This window comes from Gopherus flavomarginatus, chromosome 24 (assembly GCF_025201925.1).
Source record: "Gopherus flavomarginatus isolate rGopFla2 chromosome 24, rGopFla2.mat.asm, whole genome shotgun sequence".
Lineage (NCBI taxonomy): Eukaryota > Metazoa > Chordata > Testudines > Testudinidae > Gopherus > Gopherus flavomarginatus.
The window spans coordinates 838,706-862,511 of NC_066640.1; the positions used below are offsets into that span (position 1 = coordinate 838,706).

A 23,806-nucleotide genomic window follows, 5' to 3' on the forward strand; every position below is an offset into this window, starting at 1 on the left:
GCTCACGCAGACACAGCGCGGAGTCGGACGCAGCTTTGATGGCATGGGGCCACAAAATGGAGGCCAGGGTGAGACTACAATCCCCAGCATGCTCCACGGTAGGGGTTCCCCGCCATCTTTGATTCCCCGCCTCCTTCGGCCGTTCCCGCCGCCTGCCGCCATCTTGGCGCGGAGACTTCATTTCCCAGGTGGCACCGCGCAGCGGGGAGGTGGTTTCCTCCGCCATCTTGCCGTTCCCTCCCTCAGTGTGGCAGGATTGAATGAGCGCGCGGTTTGCTCGTCCCGCGAAGCTAGCGCCATGTCCGGCACCCCGAGCCGCGCCGCCGCTGGCGGGACCCCGCTCTCCCCCGCCCGCATCTCCCGGCTGCAAGAGAAGGAGGAGCTGCGGCAGCTCAATGACCGCCTTGCCGTCTACATCGACCGCGTGCGGGCGCTGGAGCTGGAGAACGACCGGTTACTGCTGAAGATTTCCGAGAAGGAGGAGGTCACCACCCGGGAGGTAGCGTGGGGAGCGGGGCGCGGGGGCCCTTGGAGCCCGGCTGGCGGGGGCTCGCCACCGGCTGGCTGCCTGAGCCTTGCGGTGCCGGGGCGGCGGGGGTCTCTGGTCTGTCCGCCCGCTGGGGGTGCTCTGGAGAGACTGCTCCCAGAGAGGGGTTGCGCCCGTTCTGGGCGCCGCTTGCAGAGGGGGGAGTAGACCCCGTCCCTCCTGTGGGGTCACGCCTCGCGAGGCGTGGGGGGGGAGGCTGTGGCGAGGGGGGCCTGTGGGGGTCACGCCTAGCGAGGCGTGGGGGGGGGAGGCTGTGGGGGTCACGCCTAGCGAGGCGTGGGGGGGGAGGCTGTGGCGAGGGGGGCCTGTGGGGGTCACGCCTAGCGAGGCGTGGGGGGGGAGGCTGTGGCGTGGCGAGGGGGCCCTGTGGGGGTCACGCCTCGCGAGGCGTGGGGGGGGAGGCTGTGGCGAGGGGGCCCTGTGGGGGTCACGCCTCGCGAGGCGTGGGGGGGGAGGCTGTGGCGTGGGGGGGGAGGCTGTGGGGGTCACGCCTAGCGAGGCGGGGGGGGGCTGTGGGGGTCACGCCTAGCGAGGCGGGGGGGGGGGAGGCTGTGGCGTGGGGGGGGGAGGCTGTGGGGGTCACGCCTAGCGAGGCGAGGGGGGCCTGTGGGGGTCACGTCTAGCGAGGCGGGGGGGGGCTGTGGCGGGGGGGAGGCTGTGGCGGGGAGGCTAGGGCAGGTCTGTGTAGTGGCTGTTACCCTAGCGTTACATGTTGCATTTGTTTGGTGGGGTTGATCTACCAGCAAGCAGGAATGAACTTTCTGAGGTCTTTTCAAATGTCTGAATCTAAATTGTAGTAATAGAGATTTGTGCTCTAGTTATGCGATGGTCGTATTTGTGATCTCCATAAGGAAGATTTTTGGTAACAGAAGTGTCTCTAAAACTACTTGTGGGAGGTGCTCAGATACAGTGATGATGGTTGTGACTATAAGAACCTAGTTAGATCGGTGGATAATTGCAAAGTACTCTGTAGTGTGTAACTAGTTATTACAGTGTTGTAGCATTAACACTTTTAAGAAAGACGTTTATATTTTTAATACCCAGTGATGTAGGTTAGATGTATATCTGAAATGGCTGGCTTTGTTCAACTTTATCATCTCCTATCAATTCTGTGTCACTTGTTCTTATGTAAGGTGATCTTGTCAACTAATAACAAGGAGTCTGGTGGTGGCATCTTAAAGACCAACAGATTTCTCTGTTAGTCTTTAAGGTGCCACCGAACTCCTCATATTTTTTTTTTTTGGATGCAGACTACCATGGCTACCCCTCTGAAACATGTCAACTAATGCTGCCAGGCTTGCTAATAAAGTCCATTACTCCTGTTTTTGTGCGTTTAAGTCATCCCACTAAGAAATCTGCCCTCTAGCTACAGACATGCTCTTTTGCTGGAATTAACTTACAAGGTGGCCTTCACTGTGCTTCATTTCACATCAGTGTGTCTTCATGTGCTATTTGGAACTACAGGAAAATATTGTTTGCCTGACAGGTAGTACTTAACAGTTTAGTGTTAGAAATTGTATTTAGGGTAAACAAAATTCTTGAGCTTAATTAAGTTGGGGGAATCATGTGCCAAAAAAATTAAAAATCTGCAAAAAACCTTAAAAATTCTGAATATTTTGTTTGTTAGAATAACACAGTATAATCTCACCAGTTTCAATTAGTTTTGGTCATTTATTTCAAAATACCTGTCAGCAAGTATGTGGGTACCAATAGAGACGACAAAAAAGATTCAGGAAATGTTTTTTGACAAATAGATTCCTTACTAGGCATATTACTACAGAACTCTGAGTAGTTTATTTAAACTACAATACAGAACTGTATTTCCTGCATCCCTCAGAAGCAGTGCAAAGGCTTGGGGGAGTCAAGGGTAATGGAGTTGAGGGAGAGGGAAGTAAGTTGCTGGGAAAGCGCCTGGGTGTGAACTGAAGGGTAGTTGGGTATGAATGGGAAAGTATGGAACAGGTATTTTGGGGGGCATGGGGAGGGATTGTTAGGAAACTTCCCCCGTGCAAACCCTGGCTCACCCATAGCCTCTCCCATTCAGTCAGGCACATCTGCCCTTGTTTCCGTGTGTTCCTGCACTGCATGTGTCCTTGCATTCCTTGTCCACATGTCCCTCCACCCCTGCTCATATACCCCGTCTTCCCATCCCCAGATGGCCTTGCACCCCTGTCCCCGTGTGTCTCTGTGCCCACACTCAGCCACCTTCTGTCCCTAGGTAGCTCTGCACTCTGTCATAGAAGATGAGGATTGGAAGAGATCTCAGGAAGTCATCTAGTCTAATCCCCTGCTCAGAGCAGGACCAACACCAACTAAATCAACCCAGCCAGGGCTCTGTCAAGCCAGGCCCTAAAAACCTCTAAGGATGGAGATGCCACCACCTCTCTAGGGAACCCATTCCAGTGTTTCACCACCCTCCTAGTGAAATAGTGTTTCTTAATGTCTAGCCTAGACCACCCCCACTGCAACTTGAGACCATTTTTCCTTGGTCTGTCATCAGCCACCACTGAGAACAGCTGAGCTCAATCCTCTTTGGAACTCCCCTTCAGGTAGTTGAAGGCTGCTATCAAATCCCTCCTCACTCTTCTCTTCTGCACATTAAATAAGCCTAGTTCCCTCAGCCTCTCCTCATAAGTCATGTGCCCTAGCACCCTAATCATTTTTATTGCCCTCCCCTGGACTTTCACCAATTTGTCCATATCCTTTCTGGAGTGGGGAACTGGATGCAGTACTACAGATGTGGCCTCACCAGTGCCAAATAGAGGGGAATAATCACTTCCCTTGATCTGCTGGCAGTGCTCCTATTAATGCAGCCCAATATTCTGTTGGCCTTCTTGTCAACAGGGGCACACTGTTGACTCATATCCAGCTTCTCATCCACTGTAATCCCGAGGTCCTTTTTGCAGAACTGCTGCTTAGCTAGTTGGTCCCCAGCCTCTAGCAGTGCATGGGATTCTTCCTTCCTAAGTGCAGGACTCTGCACTTGGCCTTGTTGTACCTCATCAGATTTCTTCTGGCCCAATCCTCCAATTTGTCTAGGTCACTCTGGACCCTATCCCTACCCTCCAGCCTATCTACTTCTCCCCCCAGCTTAGTGTCATCTGCGAGCTTGCTGAGGGTGCAATCCGACCCATCATCCAGATCATTAATGGAGATCAAGTATCAGAGGAGTAGCCGTGTTAGTCTGGATCTGTAAAAGCAGCAGAGTGTCCTGTGACATCTTATAGACTAACAGACGTTTTGGAGCATGAGCTTTCGTGGGTGAATACTCACTTCGTCGGATGCCGCATCCGACGAATACCCACTTCGTCGGATGCCGCATTGCTGTTTGATACCAGCTGCCAATTAGACATCAAGCCATTGATCCCTACAATCTAGCCAGCTTTCTATCATGTCTCCTATCACCATGGGGCCTTGCACCTCCCTCCCTCCTGGCCCTATGCCTCTACTTCCATTCAGCTCCTACCTCAGTCTGTCCTCCCCCCCACTAGCTGTTATAAGCCCCTGTCTCACTCCACGAGCAGCCCCATGCTGTCTGTCTCCCCATAACACCTGTCTCCTGACCTGGCCGGACAGGTGCTGTGAAGAAGGCAGGCTCTTTCTCTTCCTTATCGGTCTGGGACCTGCTGCTGTGGTCTTTCACCACAGCGCCCTCTGGTGGGCAAAAAGCAGAACTGCAGCAACATTTCAGCAGAAGCTTTTTTCTTTGCAAAAAATTTAAAATGTGTGGCTCACTAATTATGCACACACAGCACAGAATTCCCCCAGGAGTAATAGATAAATGACTGTTTAAAGGAGTTGAGTATCAGTCTTGATTGTTACAATAGTCACAAGTTTAGCTTGTTAGTATAATATAGTTTGGATGTGTAATTGAAAGGATGGGTTTTGGTAACTTTGGGTGGCATACAGATTAAACAGTGTTTAGACAAAGAGAGTTATTTCACTTGCTACTGTACATTCATAGAACCCACATTGGTGTCTTGAATGTGTAGAAGGTCTAAACTTCACACACTGGAGTAGACACGCTTGGAACCTGCTGAGACAGCTGGGGGCTGCAAATAACACACATGCCACCATGCTGCAGGTAAAAATCAATGCCATCGCTGCTAAACTTTTGTCGATGTCAAAACAGCTAGTGGACAAACAGTATCACACACAAGTCCAGCATCAACTTGGGTAGGTGATGTCCACATGTATTACAGTGTCCCAAAGGAACACTCATAGGTGAGGAGATAGATGCAGCCATTGTAGCCACAAAATTGGTAAAAGCAGCAGGAAACAATGTCTGTCCTGAATTCCTATATAATCTGGGTCTGCTGGTATGGAAATGTATGAAGGAGATTTTCACCAACATCCTGCAGACTGGTGAAATCCCTGGTGTGATGAGAAGCTACAATCATTGCACTTCTAAAGCCTAGAAAACCTGCAGATCACCCTTCTAGTTCTAGGCTAATCTGCCTCTTGAGCACAAAGTGATGGCATGTATGATTCTGAACTGAATTGAACCCACTGTGGATGACAGCCACCTCAAGAAAGAAGCTTCTAAAGTGAAGACTTGCATCAACATGATTCAAAAGTTAACTGGAACCAGCTGGGAATCAACAGGCCAAGTGCTACAAACCCTGGCCTTGGCCATGGTATATTTAGTTGCAGAGTACTGTGCATTGGTGTGGACAAGAAGCTGCCATACCCAACTTGTGTAAAGGCAGCTGAATCAGACGTGAATCATCATGGGAACTTTTTAAAATCAACACTTCTGTTATGGCGTTCTGTATTAGCAAACATTGAACCTTCAGCTATCTGTCGAGATACAGCCATAGCATGAGAACGTAATTGTGATGGAGACCACCCAGGCCTCTCCATCTGGCAGGTTATGGATAACATACCTCAACAATGCCTGAAATCACAAAAACCATTATGGACCACATGTGATACTTCATGTCTCTGGATCCAGCCAGGGAATGGGAAACTGTGTGGACATCATCTACTGACACAGTAATTCCAGGATACAAAATATATAGGAATGATAGAGTAGGTCGTAAAAGCAGAGTCAAAGTAAAAATCAAACTGTACCGTAGAATCCAGCTATGGATAGAAAAATCCATGCTTGAATAAGAATATAGCAGTAGGAACATACTACTAACCACCTGACCAGAATGGTGATTGTGAAATGCCCCAGGAAATTCAAGTGGCTGTAAAAATAGAAAACTCAGTTGAAATCCCCCATTATCACTATCCCATATTGACTGGGTACATGTCACATCAAGATGGGATGCAGAGACAAAATTTCTAGGCACTATAAATGACTTAATTGAAGAAGCTAGTCCTGGAACCCACAAGGGAAGAGGCAATTCTTTATTTAGTCCTAAGTGGTGCACAGAATCCTGGTCCAACCGGTGAATGTAACCAAACCGCTCTCTGTATGTGTGTGTGTGTGGGGAAATTACCAAAAAAGCCCACTCCAGTAGCGTTTAACTTCAGAAAGGGGAGCTGCACAAAAATGAGGAAGCTAGTTAAAAGGATCAGTCATGAAAATGCCTGCAAGCTGCATGGAAACTTCTTACTGCCGCCTTAATAGAGGGTCAAATTAAACATATGTCCCAAATTAAAAAATATAGCAAGAGGATCCAAAAGGTGCCACCATGACTAATCAAAGTAAAAAGCTATGACAGCCTCCTGGGCAGAGATGGGGAAGGGGCAAAGCAGTGGCCCTTCCTGCAGCAATCAGGGGCTCTGGTGGGAGCAGGCTTCAGTGCTTCCCCTCCCCCGCTTCAGCCTTGGGGCTCTGGCTGTGGGTTCTGGGCTCCAGCCCCTTGGATTGGTGGAACTCTGGGTTTCAGCCATCTGTGTGCCTGCCCACCCCCTGCTGTGGGGCTCCCGCTCTGGGCTTCAGCCCAGGGCAGCAGGGCTTCAGGAGGGCTGGCCTCACTGGGTGCCATGGTCAAGAGGCAAGGAGCAGAGTGAGCCTGGGGTGTGAGGCTGCGGAAGGAAGCTTGGGGCAACGGTGGGAATGGGAGCCTGAGGGACAAGGGGAGGCAACAGGCACCAGAGGTGGTGGGCTAGGGGGAGGCAGCAGGGGCCAAGGGCACCAAAATACAACTTTACATTATTTTGATTGAGTCTACCAAAACAATGATTTGGACATGTATGTGTGCATATTTATTTGTTTTTTCCTAAAGTTAATTAAGTGTATTAGGAACATTTGTCAGAGCGGCCACCTGCACGAGTTGTGAGAACCCCATCTCATGCACATGACAGGCCACAGAATCTCACACACCTATTACTGTAATAGACCCCAACCTCTGGCTGAGTTACTGAAGTTCTCAAATCATGGTTTAAAGACTTCAAGTTACAGCAAATCCACTATTTACACTAGCTTAAATGTGCAAGTGACCTGTGTCTCATATTGTAGAGGATGGCAGAGACTCTGCTGTTTTTTTGCCTATCTGACCCAGGGGAAAATTCCTTCCCAACCCCAAATACGGTGATCAGTTAGATCCCGAGCATGTGAGGAAAATAGAAAAGAGCATAAACTCCGGCAAGTAAAGTGTAAAAGTATAATTAGGTAGACCAAAAGAGAATTTGAAGAGCAGCTAGCAAAAGACTCAAACCTACAGCAAAAAATGTAAGTACATCTGAAGCAGGAAGCCTACCAAACAATCAGTGGGGCCTCTTGACAATCAAGGTGCTAAAGGAGCAATGAAGGAAGACAAGGCTGTTGGGGAGAATCTAAAAATTCTTTGCATTGGTCTTCACTGCAAGAGTGTCTCACACCTGAGCCATTTTGTAGTTGTAAAATCTGAGGAACTGTACCAGACTGAGGTGTCAATACAGGAGGACTTTGAAACAAATTGGTAAAATAAACAGTAATAAGTCACCAGGACCAGATAGTTTTCACCCAAGAGTTCTGAAGGAACTGAAATAGGTTACATACCACACTCCCATGTCTATGCTATGGGATTCCTCCAATTTTACAGAAATCGATTTTTGGAAACAGATTGTATAAAGTCGAGTGCATGCAGTCATACTAAGCACATTAATTCGGCAATGTGCGTCTATAGTACCGAGGCTAGCGTTGACTTATGGAGCATTGCACTGTGGGTAGCTATCCCATAGTTACCGCAGTCTCCCCCCGCCCATTGGAATTCTGGGTTGAGATTCCAATGCCTGATGGGGCAAAAAACATTGTCGCGGGTGGTTCTGGGTACATGTTGTCAGGCTCCCTCCCCCTCCCTCTGTGAAAGCAATGGCAGACAACTGTTTTGCGTCTTTTTCCTGGGTTACCTGTGCAGACACCATACCATGGCAAGCATGGAGCCACCACAGCTCAACACAGCAGCCATGAACATTGTAAACACCTCGTGCATGATTGTGCAGTTTATGCTGAACCAGAACCTGCAAGACCAGGTGAGGAGGAGGCGGCAGTGCGGTGACAAGTGATGAAGACATGAACACAGAATTCTCTCAGACCGTGGGCCCCGGGGCTTTGGAGATCACGATGTTAATAGGGCAGGTTCATGCTGTGGAAGGCCAATTCTGGGCCTGGGAAACAAGCACAGACTGCATGGTGTTGCAGGTGTAGGACAATTCAGTGGCTGCAAAACTTTCCTATATGTAGGGCCACTTTCATGGAACTTTGTGACTCGCTTTCCCCTGCGCTGAAGTGCAAAGACACCAAAATGAGAGCAACCCTCACACTTGAGAAGCGAGTGGCGATAGCCCTGTGGAAGCTTGCAACACCTGACAGCTACCAGTTAGTTGGGAATCAGTTTGGACTGGGCAGATCTATTGTGGGGACTGCTGTGATGCAAGTAGCCAAAGCAATCACTGAGCTCTGCTACCAAAGGTAGTGACTCTGGGACATGTGCAGGGCGTATTAGATGGCTTTGCTGCAATGGGGTTCCCTAACTGTGGTGGGGCGATAGATGGAACCCATATCCCTATCTTGGCACTGGAGAACCAGGGCAGTCAGTCCATAAACCACAAGGGAAACTTTTCCATGGTGCTGTAAGCACTGGTGGATCACAAGGGACGTTTCACCAACATCAACGTGGGATGGCCGGGAAGGGTTCATGACGCTTGCGTCTTCAGGAACACTAATCTGTTTAAATGGCTCCAGCAAGGGATTTACTTCCCAGACCAGAAAATAACTTGGGGATGTTGAAATGCCTATAGTTATCCTCGGGGACCCAGCCTACCCCTTAATGCCATGGCTCATGAAGCCATACACAGGCAGCCTGGACAGTAGTCAGGAGCTATTCAGCTATAGGCTGAGCAAGTGGAGAATGATGGTAGAATGTGCGTTTGGACGTTTAAAGGGTCGCTGGCGCACTTTACTGACTTGCTCAGACCTCAACCAAACCATATTCCCATTATTGTTGCTGCTTGCTGTGTGCTCTACAATCTCTGTGAGTAAGGGGGAGACATTTATGGCGGAGTGGGAGGTTGAGGCAAATCGTCTGGCTGCTGATTGCATTGCATGCAGCCAGACACCAGAGCAGTTAGAAGAGCACACCAGGAAGCGCTGTGCATCAGAGAAGCTTTAAAAACCAGTTTAATGACTGGCCAGGCTACGGTGTGAGAATTCTGTTTTTCTCCTTGATGAAAACCTGCCCCCTTGATTGATTCATTCCCTGTAAGCCACCCACCCACCCTCCCCCTTTGATCGCAGCTTGTTTTCAAAGGAAATAGTCACCATCATTTAAAAACTATATATTCTTTATTAATTATAAAAATAGGGAGAGAACTGACAAGGTAGCCTGGATGGGGTGTGGAAGGAGGGAAGGAAGGAAAAGGCCACTTCAAAACTTGTTGAATGACAGCCTTTTGCTTGGGCTGTCCACTGGGGTGGAGTGACAGGGTGCATGGAGCCTCCTTCCCCCCCGCATTCTTGGGCATCTGGGTGAGGAGGCTATGGAACATGGGGAGGCGGGAGGGCGGTTATACAAGGGCTGCAGCGGCACTCTGTGATCCTGCTGCCATTCCTGAAGCTCCACCAGACACCAGAGCATGTCCGTTTGATCCTGCAGTAGCTGCAGGATTGCATCCTGCCTCCTCTGATCTTCCTTCCACCACCACCTCTCCTCGTGTTCATCTCTTCTGTCCTTGCGTTCGTTGGCTGTTTTCCTGTATTGTGATACTGTGTCCTTCCAGTCATTCAAATGAGCTCTTTCACAATGGGTCAATTGCATGATTTCAAAGAACATTTAATCCCGCGTGCGTGTTTCATTTTTTTTTTTTTTTTGCCACCTTATCTGAGAGAGCCTTTGGGACACAGAAGGGAGGCTTGAAAAATTTGCAGCTGTGAGAGGGGGAAAAAAGGGGGAGAAGTATTTTAAGATACATTTTACAGAACAATGTGTCTACTCTTTCACGGTGAACAGCACTATTCACATTACATAGCACATGTGATTTTGGTACAAGGTCGCATTTTGCATCTTAATATCGAGTGCCTGCGGCTTTGGTGTTAGAGATCACAGACGCAGGGATGGGCAACAGAATTCAGCTTGCATGCGGCCATGGTAAGCCATTGTCTTTCGGCTTCTGCAACCTTCAGAAAAGCAGTGCCCGCCTTTCCCATGCCAAGGAAAGCCTGTTGAGTTCTGCAGTTTTCGTGTTAACGTGTAGCAGCAGAAACCAAACTAACCCTCCCCCTGTCCAGTTCTCTGGAATGATCACTTTACCCCTCCCCCCACCGCAAGGCTGGTATCAGGGAAGATCCCTGCTAGCCAAACGCAAACAGCTCAGCGCCAAGGCCCCCCTCCCACCCTCTCCGCTTGGCTAACTGCAGCGAAGGATTTCTTTTCAGCCACAGGCAAACAGCGCCTTAGGGGCGGCCACCTCTGTCCCCTTAACTAAAATTCCCGTATTTCAACCAGGTTACCATGAATGATATCACTCTCCTGAGGATAACACAGCGAGATAAAGAACAGATGTTGCTTGAATGCCAGCAAACACCAGGACCATACGCTGCAATGCTTTATCATGCAATGATACCAGATTACTGCGCCATATTAGTAGCAAGTAAAGTGTCCTATCATGGAAGACGGGATAAGGCTGCCTTGCCCAGAAACCTTCTGCAAAGGCTTTTGGAGTACCTCCAGGAAAGTTTCATGGAGATGTCCCTGGAGGATTTCCGCTCCATCCCCAGAAACGTTAACAGACATTTCTAGTAGCTGTACTGGCCACGAATGCATCCCAAGTCCTCAGGGCAAATTAATCATTTAAAAAGTTTGCTTTTAAACCATGTGTAATATTTGCAAAGATACACTCACCAGAGGTCCCTTCCATGGCTTCATGATCCAGGATACCGCCTTGGGAGGGTTGGGAGGCTACTTCAGTCAGGCTGAGAAAAAGATCCTGGCCTTTGAGGAGAACGGTGTGCTGTGTGCTCTCCATAAGCTCGTACTCCTCCTCATCTTCCCTGTCCGCAAAATCCTCAGGCAAGGCTTAGAGTACCCCCTCCTTGTAATCCATGGTCAGGGGTGGGGTAGTGGTGGTGGCCCCTCCACCCAGAATTGCATGCAGCGTAGAAGCGGCATGTCTGTGGCTCTGCACCAGACTGTCTGTTTGCTGCTTTGGTTTTCCGGTACGCTTGCCTGAGCTCCTTAACTTTCATGCGGCACTGTAGTGAGTCCCTAATGTGTCCTCTGTCCATCATGCCCTTGGAGACTTTTTCAAATGTTTTGGCATTCCGTTTTTTGGAAAGTAGTTCTGTTAGCACAGAATCCTCTCCCCTTACAGCGATCAGATCAAATATCTCCTGTACAGTCCATGATGGAGCTCTTTTTCGATTCTTGGACTGTATGGTCACCTGTGCTGATCAGCTCTCCATACTGGGCAAAAAGGAAATGAAATTCAAAAGTACTCGGGGCTTTTCCTGTCTACCTGGCGAGTGCATCCGAGTTCAGATTGTTGTCCAGAGTGGTCACAATGGTGCGCTGTGGGACAGCTCCCAGATGCCAATACTGTCAAATTGCGTCCACACTAACCCTAATTCGAACTGGCTATGCCGATTTCAGCGCTACTCCCCTCGTCGAGGAGGAGTACAGAAATCAATTGTAAGAGCCCTTTATGTCGAAGTAAATGGCTTCGTTGTGTGAACGGGTGCAGGCTTAATTTGGCCTAAACATGTAGTGTAGACCAGGCCTTAGTAGTTATCCAATCACTTCAGTCAACTTTTGTACTAGAAGACTGGAGCATAGCTAATGTGACACCAGTTTTTTAAAAAGGCTCCAGAGGTGATCCTGGCAATTACAGGCTGGTAAGCCAAACTTTATTACCAGGCAAATTAATAGAAACTATGGTAAAGAACAGACACATAGCTTAATACAATTTATTGGAGAAATGTCAACATGGTTTTTGTAAAGGTAAATCAGACCTCACCAATCTATGATAATTCTTTGGGGGTGGGGGGGTGGGGTCAACAAGCATGTAGACAAGGGGGATCCAGTGGATAAAGTACACTTGGACTTTCAGAAAGCCTTTGACAAGTTCCCTCACCAAAGGATCTTAAGGAAAGTAAGAAGTCATGGTAAAAAAGGGAAGGTCCTCAGATGGATCGGCAATTAGTTAAGACAGGAAACACAAGCTAGTAATAAATGGTCAGTTTTCGGAATGGAGAGGTTTAATAATCTGGAAGAGAGCAAAAGCTGAAGTGGCAAAACTTGCCAATGATACAAAACTACTCAAGATAGTGAAGATCAAAGCAGACTGCAAAGCGTTACAAAGGGATCTCTCAAAACTGGATGCATGGGCAAGAAAATGGCAGATAAAATTCAATGTTGATAAATGCAAAGTAATGCACATTTAAAAGCATACATACAAAATGATGGGGTCTAAATTAGCTGTTACCGCTCAAGAAAGAGATCTTGAAGTTCTTGTGGATAGTTCTCTGAAAACATCTGCTCAGTGTGTGGTCAAAAAAGCTAAAGAATCCTAGGAACCATTAGGAAAGCAATAGATAATAAGACAAAATATCATAATGCCACTATTTAAATCCAAGGGATCCCCACACCTTGAATACTGCATGCGATTCTCATTGCCCCATCTCAAAGATATACCGTATAACTTCAGAGTTATAGACACCTTGGGAATGGAGATTGTCCATAGCTCTGAAATGTTCATAACACTGAACAAGACACAGCTCTGGCTCCAGGAGTTCACACTCTCGGCTAGGTTCCAGAGGTAGCTAGGCAGCTTCCTTGCAGGCAGCTTCTTTCCTGGGCAAGCTTGTTTCCCTCCCAGCTGGGAGGGGTGGTGGTAGTGAAAACAGCACGTCACCCTCCTAGTGGCGTGTGTGAGAAAACAGCACCCACGGCTTACAGGAAAGCAGCACATATGCTGCCCTTGCTCTGGTTGCCTTGGGCTGGCAGTGGGGGCTCACAGTTTTGTCTGCAAATCTCAGCAACCTCCTAACTGTAAGTGGGTGCCCTCCATGTGGAGATGGGGGTAGGGGTGGGGGCAGGCAGCCCAGATGTGCCTATCTTTAAGATGCAATACAGGCACAGTACAGTGTTTTTTGTCTCCGCTCCTGCCTGATTGGTTACTTCTGGTTTCACATGGTGTCCGGTTGATCGATCAGTCCGTAACTCTTGTGTTTGTATCTTTGAGGTTCTATTAGAATTGGAAAAGGTACAAAGAAGGGGAACAAAGATGACTAAGGGTATAGAACAACTTCCATACGAGGAGAGATTGAAAAGACTGGGACTGGTCAACTTGGAAAAGAGATGACTAATGGGGGATATGATAGAGATCTGTGAAATCATTAATGTTGTGGAGAAAATAAATAGGGAAGTGTTATTTACTCCTTCCCATAACAAGAACCATGGATCACCCAGTGAAATTAACCAGGGATCACCCAATAAAGTTTAAAACAAAGGGTAGTTCTACTTCATACAAAACACATTCAACCCGTGGAACTCGTCAATGAATGTTTTGAAGTCCACAACCACCTAAATCAAAAAGAATTAGATAAGTTTGTGGAGGATGGGTCCATCAATGGCTGCTAGCCAAGATGTTAGGGCCCTACACTCTGAGTGTCCCTAGCCTGTGACTGCCAGAAGTTGGGAGTGAACAACAGGGGATGATCACTTGATGATTTGCCTGTTCTGTTCATTCCCTCTGAAGCACCTAGCATTGGCCACTGTCAGAAGACAGGGTATTGGGCTAGATCAGAGGTGGGCAAACTATGGCAGTCCGTGGGACCGACCTGCCTGGCACTTGAGCTCCTGGCCAGGGAGGCCAGCCCCTGCTCCCTCCCTCACTGTCCCCCTTCTCCCGCAGCCACACTGCTGCTGTGTGGGCAGCGCTCTGGGTGGTGGGGTTCCACGCTCCTGCCGAGCAGAGCGGCAGTGTGTCTGGCTCCGTCTGGGCGGCGTGGCTGCCAGACATGCTGTTCTGTAAGGTAAGGGCGCTAGATAGTTGGATAAGGGGCGGGGAGGTCCTGGGGGGTGGACAGGGAGCAGGTGAAGGTTGGATGGGGTGGAGGTTCTGGAGGTGGGGAGATGGGGAAGGGGGAATTAGATAAGCGTGGGAGCCCCAGGACTGCGGATCGGGGTCAGGGAACTGGGAGCAGAGGGGTTGGATGGGGTCCCGGGGGTGGTTAGGGCCAGGGGGTCCTGGGAGGGGGCGGTCAGGGGACGAGTGGGGGGATCGGATGGGTCATGAGTTCTTAGGGGGACAGTCAGGTGGTGGGAGGTGGGGCATAGGTCAGGCTGTTTGGGGTGGCGCAGCCTTCCCTACCCAGCCCTCCATACAGTTTTGAAACCCTAATGTGGCCCTTGGGCCAAAAAGTTGCCCACTCCAGGCTAGATGGACCATTGGTCTGATCGAGTATTGCTGTTAGGTCCCAAACAAGCAAATTTTTAGTGATCCAACAAGCTGCTCTTCCATTTTCAACTTGCCATGCAGACTTTGGACCACATTGAACCACATCCAAACAAGCCATGGAAGATGTAGCTACTTGATGCACAAGTGAAAAATCAGACTCCTCTTCATGGAACTGTGGTGAGAACATTGAAACCATTGAACACATCATAATGCAGATTCAGAGATGAACTGAATAATGTCCGCTGTGTTAGAGGAAGCCTTGGAATGGCTTATGGACCTACAACTGTATCTGTAGAATGTTGCTCTGCAGATGCCATATGTGAGAGAGAGGGACTGTTAACTTGTGTCTGTGTGCAGTCACTGGAAGTGCATGATGTCCTTGTTCCCTATACCTAAAATGTGTGTTCCTCCTCACTTGACCTTCAAAGTTGATAAAAACTGACTTCTGATAACGCATTTAAGCTATAAATTACCAATCCTGGTGAATGAAACAAGCTTTCAAGCCACACATAGCTCATCTTCAGGTCTGGGAAAGATACTCCCAGCCTCACAGTAATCTGTCCCACTTTGCATTTTGTTTAGCGTAAGTTAGCGCACATTGTTCCACTGTGAATGTTTAATTACAATTATATACGTATATATTCTCACCTTCTTTGTGTCTCTAATATCCTGGAACTGACACAGCTACAATTACACTGTATACAGTCCAGGTGAAATCTTCCTGGTGTAATACATGGTTGTGCACAGACTATATAAAGACCTTACTCAAATTTTGGACTATATATGTGCTTTGTTCCTTCTTTGTGTGGCATCTAGAAAATGAACTGAACACCTTAATATTAGTATTCTGCTTGCTTTGTCCCTGAGTTGGTCCACTTCCCTCTTATTAATCCTCTTCTATGACCTCTTGATCCTAAAACATGCTTTGACATTGGCCTGGATCTCTCCAGCTGTTCTGTGGCCTCTCAACTATCAATGAGTATGAAGACAGGATAATTAACCTAATTTGAAACTGGTTAAATAGGCATTTGTTTGAGACTACAGCTCTTGTTGAAATAAGTCTTAACTAAAGTAATGTAGCTACTATGAACCCCGAGCACAAGACTCTTCAAGAGAATGTGAAATAAAATGAATTATTTTATGGCTACAAGCGGGAAAAACTCTTAGAGCATAGTTTTCCTGTTTTGGCTGTAACACTCTTGTATCTGTGACTCACCCGCAATGGTGGCTCCTGTCCCATGGGGTTGGGCCTGGCTCCCTACTCTGGATGTTGCAGCTTAGGTTGGACTCTCCTGCCCCGTCTCATGAGTTTTTGGGAAGACTAGGAGAACCAGGCAGAGAAACAGACAGGCTAGTGAAGGGAATATATGGTGGTCTGGCAGTGTTGTGGTACTCGTTGGGGTTTTTTTTTGCTGTGGATGGTGGTGGTTTGTTTTGTTTCCCAGACTAGCAGGACTTAAGTGAGAAGGCTATGTCAGATACAGAGGCAGCAGCGGCACAGGAGCCAGCAAACAGAGCTGTAAACGGGAGTTTCAGAGGGAGTTCTGTTGGAGGAGCAGGTTGTTCTAATTTGTAGTTTGTGGATTGTATTGTGTAGAGTGTGTGTGTGTGGAGGCTGCTAGGGGCAGTGTGCTGGGAGAGCAGCGGAGCCCTGATTAGGGGGGCGGGGCTTACCTGATTAGGGGTCCTATATAAGTAGCCAGCCAGTCAGGCAGCAGCACAGACAGCTACAGCGGCACAGGAGCCAGCAAACAGCTGTAAATAGGGGAGTTTCAGAGGGAGTTTCCAGAGGGAGGTTGCAGGGGAGACTAGGACAGAGGAACTGACAAGCTAGTTAAGGGATAGGGTGGTGGTCTGGTGCCTGCTGGGGGTTTGTGTTATGTTGACTACCAGACTTTAGGAGGGAAGGCCATGACTGATACAGAGGTAGCAGTGAAAGACACAATGAGGATGACTGGATGTGGAAGCTGCGGCATGTACATGATCCTGGAGTGGGTGCCTGAAAAGAGTTTTATCTGCACGAAGTGCCGCCTGATAGAGCTGATGGAAGAAAAGATCCGAGGACTGGAGATGCAGGTGGAAACTGGTTGAGTTTAGAAGGGGGTTTGAGCAGATGATGGAGCACAGACATGAGGGGGCTGAAAGGATAAGCTCAGACGTGCAGATGGAAGCAGGACCAAAGAATTCAGAGGAGAGACTGCTGGTTGAGGAAAGTGGATGGTGGAAGCATGTGACTAAGAGAACCAGGCAGAGGAAAAGACGGGCCAGTGAAGGAGAAATAGAACTCAGGAACAGGTTTGCAGAGTTGGAAAATGAAGGGGCACAGCAGGTGGTCACGGAAGGAGAGAGGGCAAGGAAAAAGAAGAGCTGATAGTCCTACAAGAGGAGGGGAGGAGTCAGTGGAGGCAACACCAAATATGAGCCCCAGGAGGATTGCAAGGGTGAATAGGAATCGAGAGGACTTGCAGCAAGTGGGTGCAGGGGATAAACCGGAGAAGCGCACTGTCACCAGGAAAAGGCAGGTCTACGTGATTGGAGACTCCTTACTGAGAAGAATAGACAGGCCTGTAACTAGAGCTGATCGGGAGAACAGAAGGGTGTGCTGTCTGCTGGGTGCTAAAATACAGGATGTGGACCTGAGGCTGAAAAGGATCCTAGCCGGAGCAGGGAAGAATCCGTTGATTGTCCTTCATGTGGGAACGAATGATACGGCTAGATACTTTCTGGAATGTATCGAGGGAGACTATGCCAGACTTGGGAAGACGCTTAAGGAAATCGAGGCTCAGGTGATCTTCAGTGGGATTCTGCCGGTTCCTAGAGAAGGGCAACAAAGGTGTGACAAGATTATGGCAATCAACAGATGGCTCAGGCAGTGGTGCTATAAGGAGGGCTTTGGGAGGTACGGCCATTGAGAAGCATTTATGGACAGAAGACTGTTCTCTCGGGATGGACTTCACCTGAGTAAGGAGGGAAATAGACTTCTAGGATGGAGGCTCGCCGACCTGATTAAGAGAGCTTTAAACTAGAAATTTGGGGGAGATGGTTGGGAGATGTCCGGGAGATCTCCACGCCGGAATTTAACCTTGAGAGGGAAGTAAACAAAGTAAGGGGGATACAGCCGTGGACAGAAGAATTGGCATAAGGAGGAAGGGTAGTGTAGATAGCAGACTAACAGGTGATGCTGGTGGTAGAATGTCCATGCCTAACAGGGTAAAGAATGTGAGTGAAGCCAAACCACATCTGAGGTAGAAGCCATACTTGAACAGCTTAATGGGACAAAATCGGAGGGCCCGGACAATCTTCATCTGATAATATTAAAGGAACTGGCGCATGAAATTGCAAGCCCGTTAGCGAGAATTTTTAATGAATCGGTAAACTCAGGGGTTGTACCGTACGACTGGAGAATTGCTAACATAGTTCCTATCTTTAAGAAAGGGAGAAAGAGTGATCCGAGTAACTATAGGCCTGTTAATTTGACATCTGTAGTATGTAAGGTCTTAGAAAAAATTTTGAAGGAGAAAGTAGTTAAGGACATTGAGGTCAATGGTAATTGGGACAAAGTACAACATGATTTTACTAAAGGTAGATCGTGCCAAACCAACCTGATCTTCTTTGAGAAGGTGACAGACTATTTAGACAAAGGAAATGCGGTAGACCTAATTTACCTCTATTTCAGTAAGGCATTGGACACGGTTCCACTTGCGGAATTATTAGTCAAATTGGAAAAGATGGAGATCAATATGAGAATTGAAAGGTGGATAAGGAACTGGTTAAAGGGGAGACTACAACGGGTCATACTGAAGGGTGAACTGTCAGGCTGGAAGGAGGTTACTAGTGGAGTTCCTCAAGGATCGGTTTTGGGACCAATCTTATTTAACCTTTTTATTACTGACCTTCCCACAAAAAGTGGGAATGTGCTAATAAAGTTTGCGGATGACACAAAGCTGAGGGGTATTGCTAACACGGAGAAGGACCGGGATATCATACAGGAAGATCTGGACGACCTTGTAAACTGGAGTAATAGTAATAGGATGAAATTTAATAGTGAAAAGTGCAAGGTCATGCACTTAGGGATTAATAAGAATTCTAGATATACATTGGGGACGCATCAGTTGGAAGCAACAGAGGAGAAGGACCTTGGGGTATTGGTAGATCACGGGATGACTGAGTTGCCAATGTGATATGGCCGTTAAAAAAGCTAATGCGGTTTTAGGATGCATCAGGCGAGGTATTTCCAGCAAAGATAAGGAGGTGTTAGTGCTGTTATATAAGGCGCTGGTGAGACCCTACCTGGAATACTGTGTGCAGTTCTGGTCTCCCATGTTTAAGAAGGATGAATTCAAACTGGAACAGGTTCAGAGACGGGCTACTAGGATGATCCGAGGAATGGAAAACCTGTCATATGAAAGGAGACTCAAAGAGCTTGGCTTGTTTAGTCTAGCCAAAAGAAGGCTGAGGGGGGATATGCTTGCTGTTTATAAATATATCAGAGGGATTAATATTAGGGAGGGAGAGGAATTATTTAAGCTTAGTACCAGTGTAGACACAAGAACAAATGGGTATAAACTGGACACTAGGAAGTTTAGACTCGAAATTAGACAAAGGTTTCTAACCATTAGAGGAGTGAAGTTCTGGAACAGCCTTCCAAGGGGAGTGAAGTTCTGGAACAGCCTTCCAAGGGGAGTAGTGGGGGCAAAAGACATATCTGGCTTTAAGACTAAGCTTGATAAGTTTATGGAAGGGATGGTATAATGAGAGAGCCTAATTTTGGCAATTGATCTTTGATTATCAGCAGATAAGTATGCCCAGTGGTTGGTGATGGGATGGGATCTGAGTTACTGCAGAGAATTCTTTCCTGAGTGCTGGCTGGTGAGTCTTGCCCAAATGCTCAGGGTTTAGCTGGTCGGGAAGGAATTTTTCTCCGGGGCAGATTGGCAGAGGCCCTGGAGGTTTTTCGCCTTCCTCTGCAGCGTGGGGCATGGGTCACTTGCTGGTGGATTCTCTGCAGCTTGAGGTCTTCAAAGCACAATTTGAAGACTTCAATAACTCAGACATAGGTTAGGGGTTTGTTATAGAAGTGGATGGGTAGGGTTCTGTGGCCTGCTTTGTGCAGGGGGTTGGATTAGATGATCACATTGGTCCCTTCTGACCCTAGAGTCTGAGTCTAATAGTGACCCAAACAGTGGAAGACACATTGAAAATGACTATCTGTAGAAGCTGAGGTATGTACATGATCCTGGAGAGGGTACCTGAAAAGATTAGTCTGCATGAAGTGCTGCCTGATGGAGCTGATGGAAGAAAAGATCTGAGGAGTGGAGATGCAAGTGGAAACTCTGCTTGAGTTTAGAAGGGATTTCGAACAGATGATGGAGACATGAGGAGGCTGAAGGGAAAAGTGCAGACTTGCAGATGGAAGCAGGACCAAGGAACTCTGAGAGGAGACTGCTAGGTGAGGACAGTGGAAGCATGTGACTAAGAGAACCAGGCAGAGGAAAAGATGGGTTAGTGAGGGAGAAATAGAGCTCAGGAACAGGTTTGTGGAGTTGGAAAGTGAAGAAGGGGCACCGAATGTGGGTGGGCAAGGAAGAAGAGAAGAGCAGCTAGTTCTGTAGGAAAAGAGGAAGAGTCAGGGGAGATAACACCAAATATGAGCCTCAGGAGGATACAGGATGGGTTGCGGAGGATTGCAAGGGACAATAGAAATCGAGGAGACTTTCAGCCAGAGGGAACAGGGGATAGACTGGGGAATCACACTATCACCAGGAAAAGGCAGGTCTACGTGATTGGGGACTCCTTACTGAGCAGATTAGACAGGCCTGTAACCAGAGCTGATCCAGAGAACAGAAGGGTGTACTATCTGCCGGGTGCTAAGATAAGGAATGTGGACCTGAGTCTGAAGAGGATCCTAATGGGAGCGGGAAAGAATCCACTGGTTGCCCTTCATGTGGGAGCAAATGATATGGCTAGATTCTCGCTGGAACATATCACGGGAGACTATACCAGGCTGGGGAAGACGCTTAAGGAAATCGACGCTCAGGTGATCTTCAGTGGGATTCTGCTTGTTCCTAAAGAAGGGCAACAACGGGGTGACAAGATTATTCATTAGTGATCTGGAGGATGGCGTGGACTGCACCCTCAGCAAGTTTGCAGATGACACAACTGGGAGGAGTGGTAGATACACTGGAGGGTAGAGATAGGATATAGAGGGACCTAGACAAATTAGAGGATTGGGCCAAAAGAAATCTGATGAGGTTTAACAAGGACAAGTGTAGAGTCCTGCACTCAGGATGGAAGAATATCATGCACTGCTACAGACTAGGGACAGAGTGGCTAGGCAGCAGTTCTGCAGGAAAGGACCTGGGGATTACAGTGGATGAGAAGCTAGATACGAGTTGACAGAGTGCCCTTGTTGGCAAGAAGGCTAATGGCATTTTGGGCTGTATAAGTAGGGAAATTGCCAGCAGATCGAGGGACGTGATCATTTCCCTCTATTCGACATTGCTAAGGCCTCATCTGGAGTAGTGTGTCCAGTTTTGGGCCCCACACTACAAGAAGGTTGTGGAAAAATTGGAAAGAGTCCAGCGGAGGGCAACAAAAATGATTAGGGAGATGAAACACATGACTTCTGAGGAGATGCTGAGGGAACTGGGATTGTTTAGTCTGCAGAAGAGAAGAATGAGGGGGGATTTGATAGCTGCTTTCAACTACCTGAAGGGGGGTTCCAAAGAGGATGGATCTAGACTGTTCTCAGTCATGACAGAACAAGGAGTAATGGTCTCAGATTGCAGTGGGGGAGGTTTAGGTTGGATATTGGGAAAAACTTTTTCAGTAGGAGGGTGGTGAAGAACTGAAACAGGTCAACTAGGGAGGTGGTGAAATCTCCTTCCTTAGAGGTTTTTAAGGTCAGGCTTGACAAAGCCCTGGCTGGGATGATTTAGTTGGGGATTGGCCCTGCTTTGAGCAGGATGTTGGACTACATGACCTCCTGAGGTCCCTTCCAACCCTGATAATCTGTGATTATGATTATCATACAATATCAGGGTTGGAAGGGACCTCAGGAGGTCATCTATTCCAACCCCCTTCTAAAAGCAGGACCAATTCCCAACTAAATCATCCCAGCTAGGGCTTTGTCTAGCCTGACCTTATAAACCTCTAAGGAAGGGGATTCCACTACCTCCCTAAGTAACCCATTCCAGTACTTCACCACCCTCCTACTGAAAGTTTTTTTTCCTAATATCCAACCTAAACCTCCCCCACTGCAACTTGAGGCCATTATTCCTTGTTCTGTCGTCATCAACAGATGGCTTAGGCAATGGTGCTATAAAGAGGGCTTTGGGATATATGGCCACTAGGAAGCATTCAGGGACAGAGGACTGTTCTCTCGGGATGGACTTCACCTGAGTAGGGAGGGAAATAGACTTCTAGGATGGAGGCTGGCACAACTGATTAAGAGAGCTTTTAAACTAGGAATTTGAGGGAGCTGGTTGGGAGATGTCTAGGTAATCTCCCTTCTGGATTTTAACATTGAAAGGAAAGAAAAGGAAGTAAGAGAGGATTCAGCCGTGGGTAGGAAAATGGACATAAGGAGGAAGGGTACTGTAGATATCAATCTAATAGGTGTTACTTGTCGTAGAATGTCTGTTCCTAATCGGGTAAAGACTGTGAGCGAAGCCAAACAGCAAAAATTAAGATGTTTTTGTACACCAGTGGGAGGAGCCTAGATAACAAAATGGAGGAACTAGAGCTACTGGTGCAGGAAGTGTAACCAGATATTAGGGGGATAATAGATGGTGGAATAGTAGTCATGACTGGAGTACAGGTATTGAAGGGTACATGCTGTTTAGGAAAGACAGATATAAAGGCAAAGGTGGTGGAGTAGCATTATATATCAATGATGAGGTAGACTGTAAAGAAATAAATGATGATGAGCAAAAATCACATTGAGGAAGAAAGCTACTTAGAGCCTCCCCTGGGATAGTGCTTGGGGTGTGCTATAGACCACCGGGATCTGATTTGGAAAAGGATAGATCTCTAATGTTTCTAATGAAGTAAATACTAATGGGAATTGTCTGATTATGGGAGACTTTAACTTCCCAGATATAGACTGGAGGACAAGTGCTAATAGTAATAATAGGATTCAGATTTTCCTGGATGTAATAGCTGATGGATTCCTTCACCAGGTAGTTGCTGAACCAACAAGAGGGGATGCCATTATAGATTTGGTTTTGGTGAGTAGTGAGGACCTCATAGAAGAAATGGTTGTAGGGGACAACTGTGGTTCGAGTGATCGTGAGCTAACTCAGGTCAAACTAAATGGAAGGATAAACAAAAATAGATCTGTAACTAGGGTTTTTGTTTCAAAAGGGTTAACTTTAAAAAAAAATTTAATTATGAAAGTGGATTGGACTGAAGAACTTGTGACTCTAAAGGCGGAGGAGGCTTGGAAATACTTCATCAAAGTTGCAGAAACTATCAGAAGCCTGCATCCCAGGAAAGGGGGAAAAAATTCTTAGGCAAGAATTGTAGACCAAGCTGGATGAGCAAGCATCTCAGAGAGGTGATTAAGAAAAAGCAGCCTATAAGAAGTGGAATCAAATAGAATATCAGGATTGGAAGGGTCCTCAGGAGGTCATCTGGTCCTGCTTTGAGCAGAGGTTAGACTAATCTCCAATTTTTGCCGCAGATCCCTAAATGTCCCCCTCAAGGATTGAACTCACAACCCTGGGTTTAGCAGGCCAATGGTCAAACCACTGAGCTATCCTCCCCCGCTCCCGCGATGGGAGGGATCAGTAAGGAAGGCTATCTTATTGAGGTCAGAACATGTAGGGATAAAGTGAGAGGCCAAAAATTATGTAGAGTTGAACCTTGCAAAGGGAATTAAACAATAGTAAAAGGCTCTATAACCATATAAATAAGAAAACAAAAGTGGGGATGGAGTGGAGGTTAAGGATAATCTAGGCATGGCCCAATATCTAAACAAATACTTTGTCTTAGTCTTTAATGAGGCTAATGAGCTTAGGGATAATGGCAGGATGACGAATGGGAATGAGGATATGGAGGTAGATATTGCCACATCTGAGGTAGAAGCCAAACTCTTAACAGTTTAAGGGGACTAAGTCAGAGGGCCCAGATAATCTTCATCCAAGAATATTAAAGGAACTGGCACATGAAATTGCAAGCCCATTAGCAAGAATTTTTAATGAATCTGTAAACTCGGGTTGTACCATATGACTGGAGAATTGCTAATGTAGTTCCTATTTTTACGAAAGAGAAAAAGTGCTCTTGTAACTACAGGCCTGTTAGTTTGACATCTGTAGTATGCAAGGTCTTGGAAAAAACGTTGAAGGAGAAAGTTAAGGACATTGAGGTCAGTGGTAATTGTGACAAAATATAACATGGTTTTACAAAAGGTAGATTGTGCCAAACCAA

General features: G+C 47.4%; 1 protein-coding gene across 2 annotated transcripts in view; it reads left to right on the forward strand.

The window, feature by feature from the left end:
* Positions 1-220: 220 nt before the first annotated feature.
* The window catches only part of LMNB2 (lamin B2), a 96,519-nt gene continuing 72,933 nt past the window's right edge, over positions 221-23,806 (forward strand). For both annotated transcript variants that reach the window (XM_050933751.1, XM_050933750.1), the window contains exon 1: positions 221-499. In XM_050933751.1, the coding sequence (XP_050789708.1) occupies positions 299-499 (201 nt within the window). In that variant the 5' untranslated portion in view covers positions 221-298. The remainder of the gene's footprint in view (positions 500-23,806) is intronic.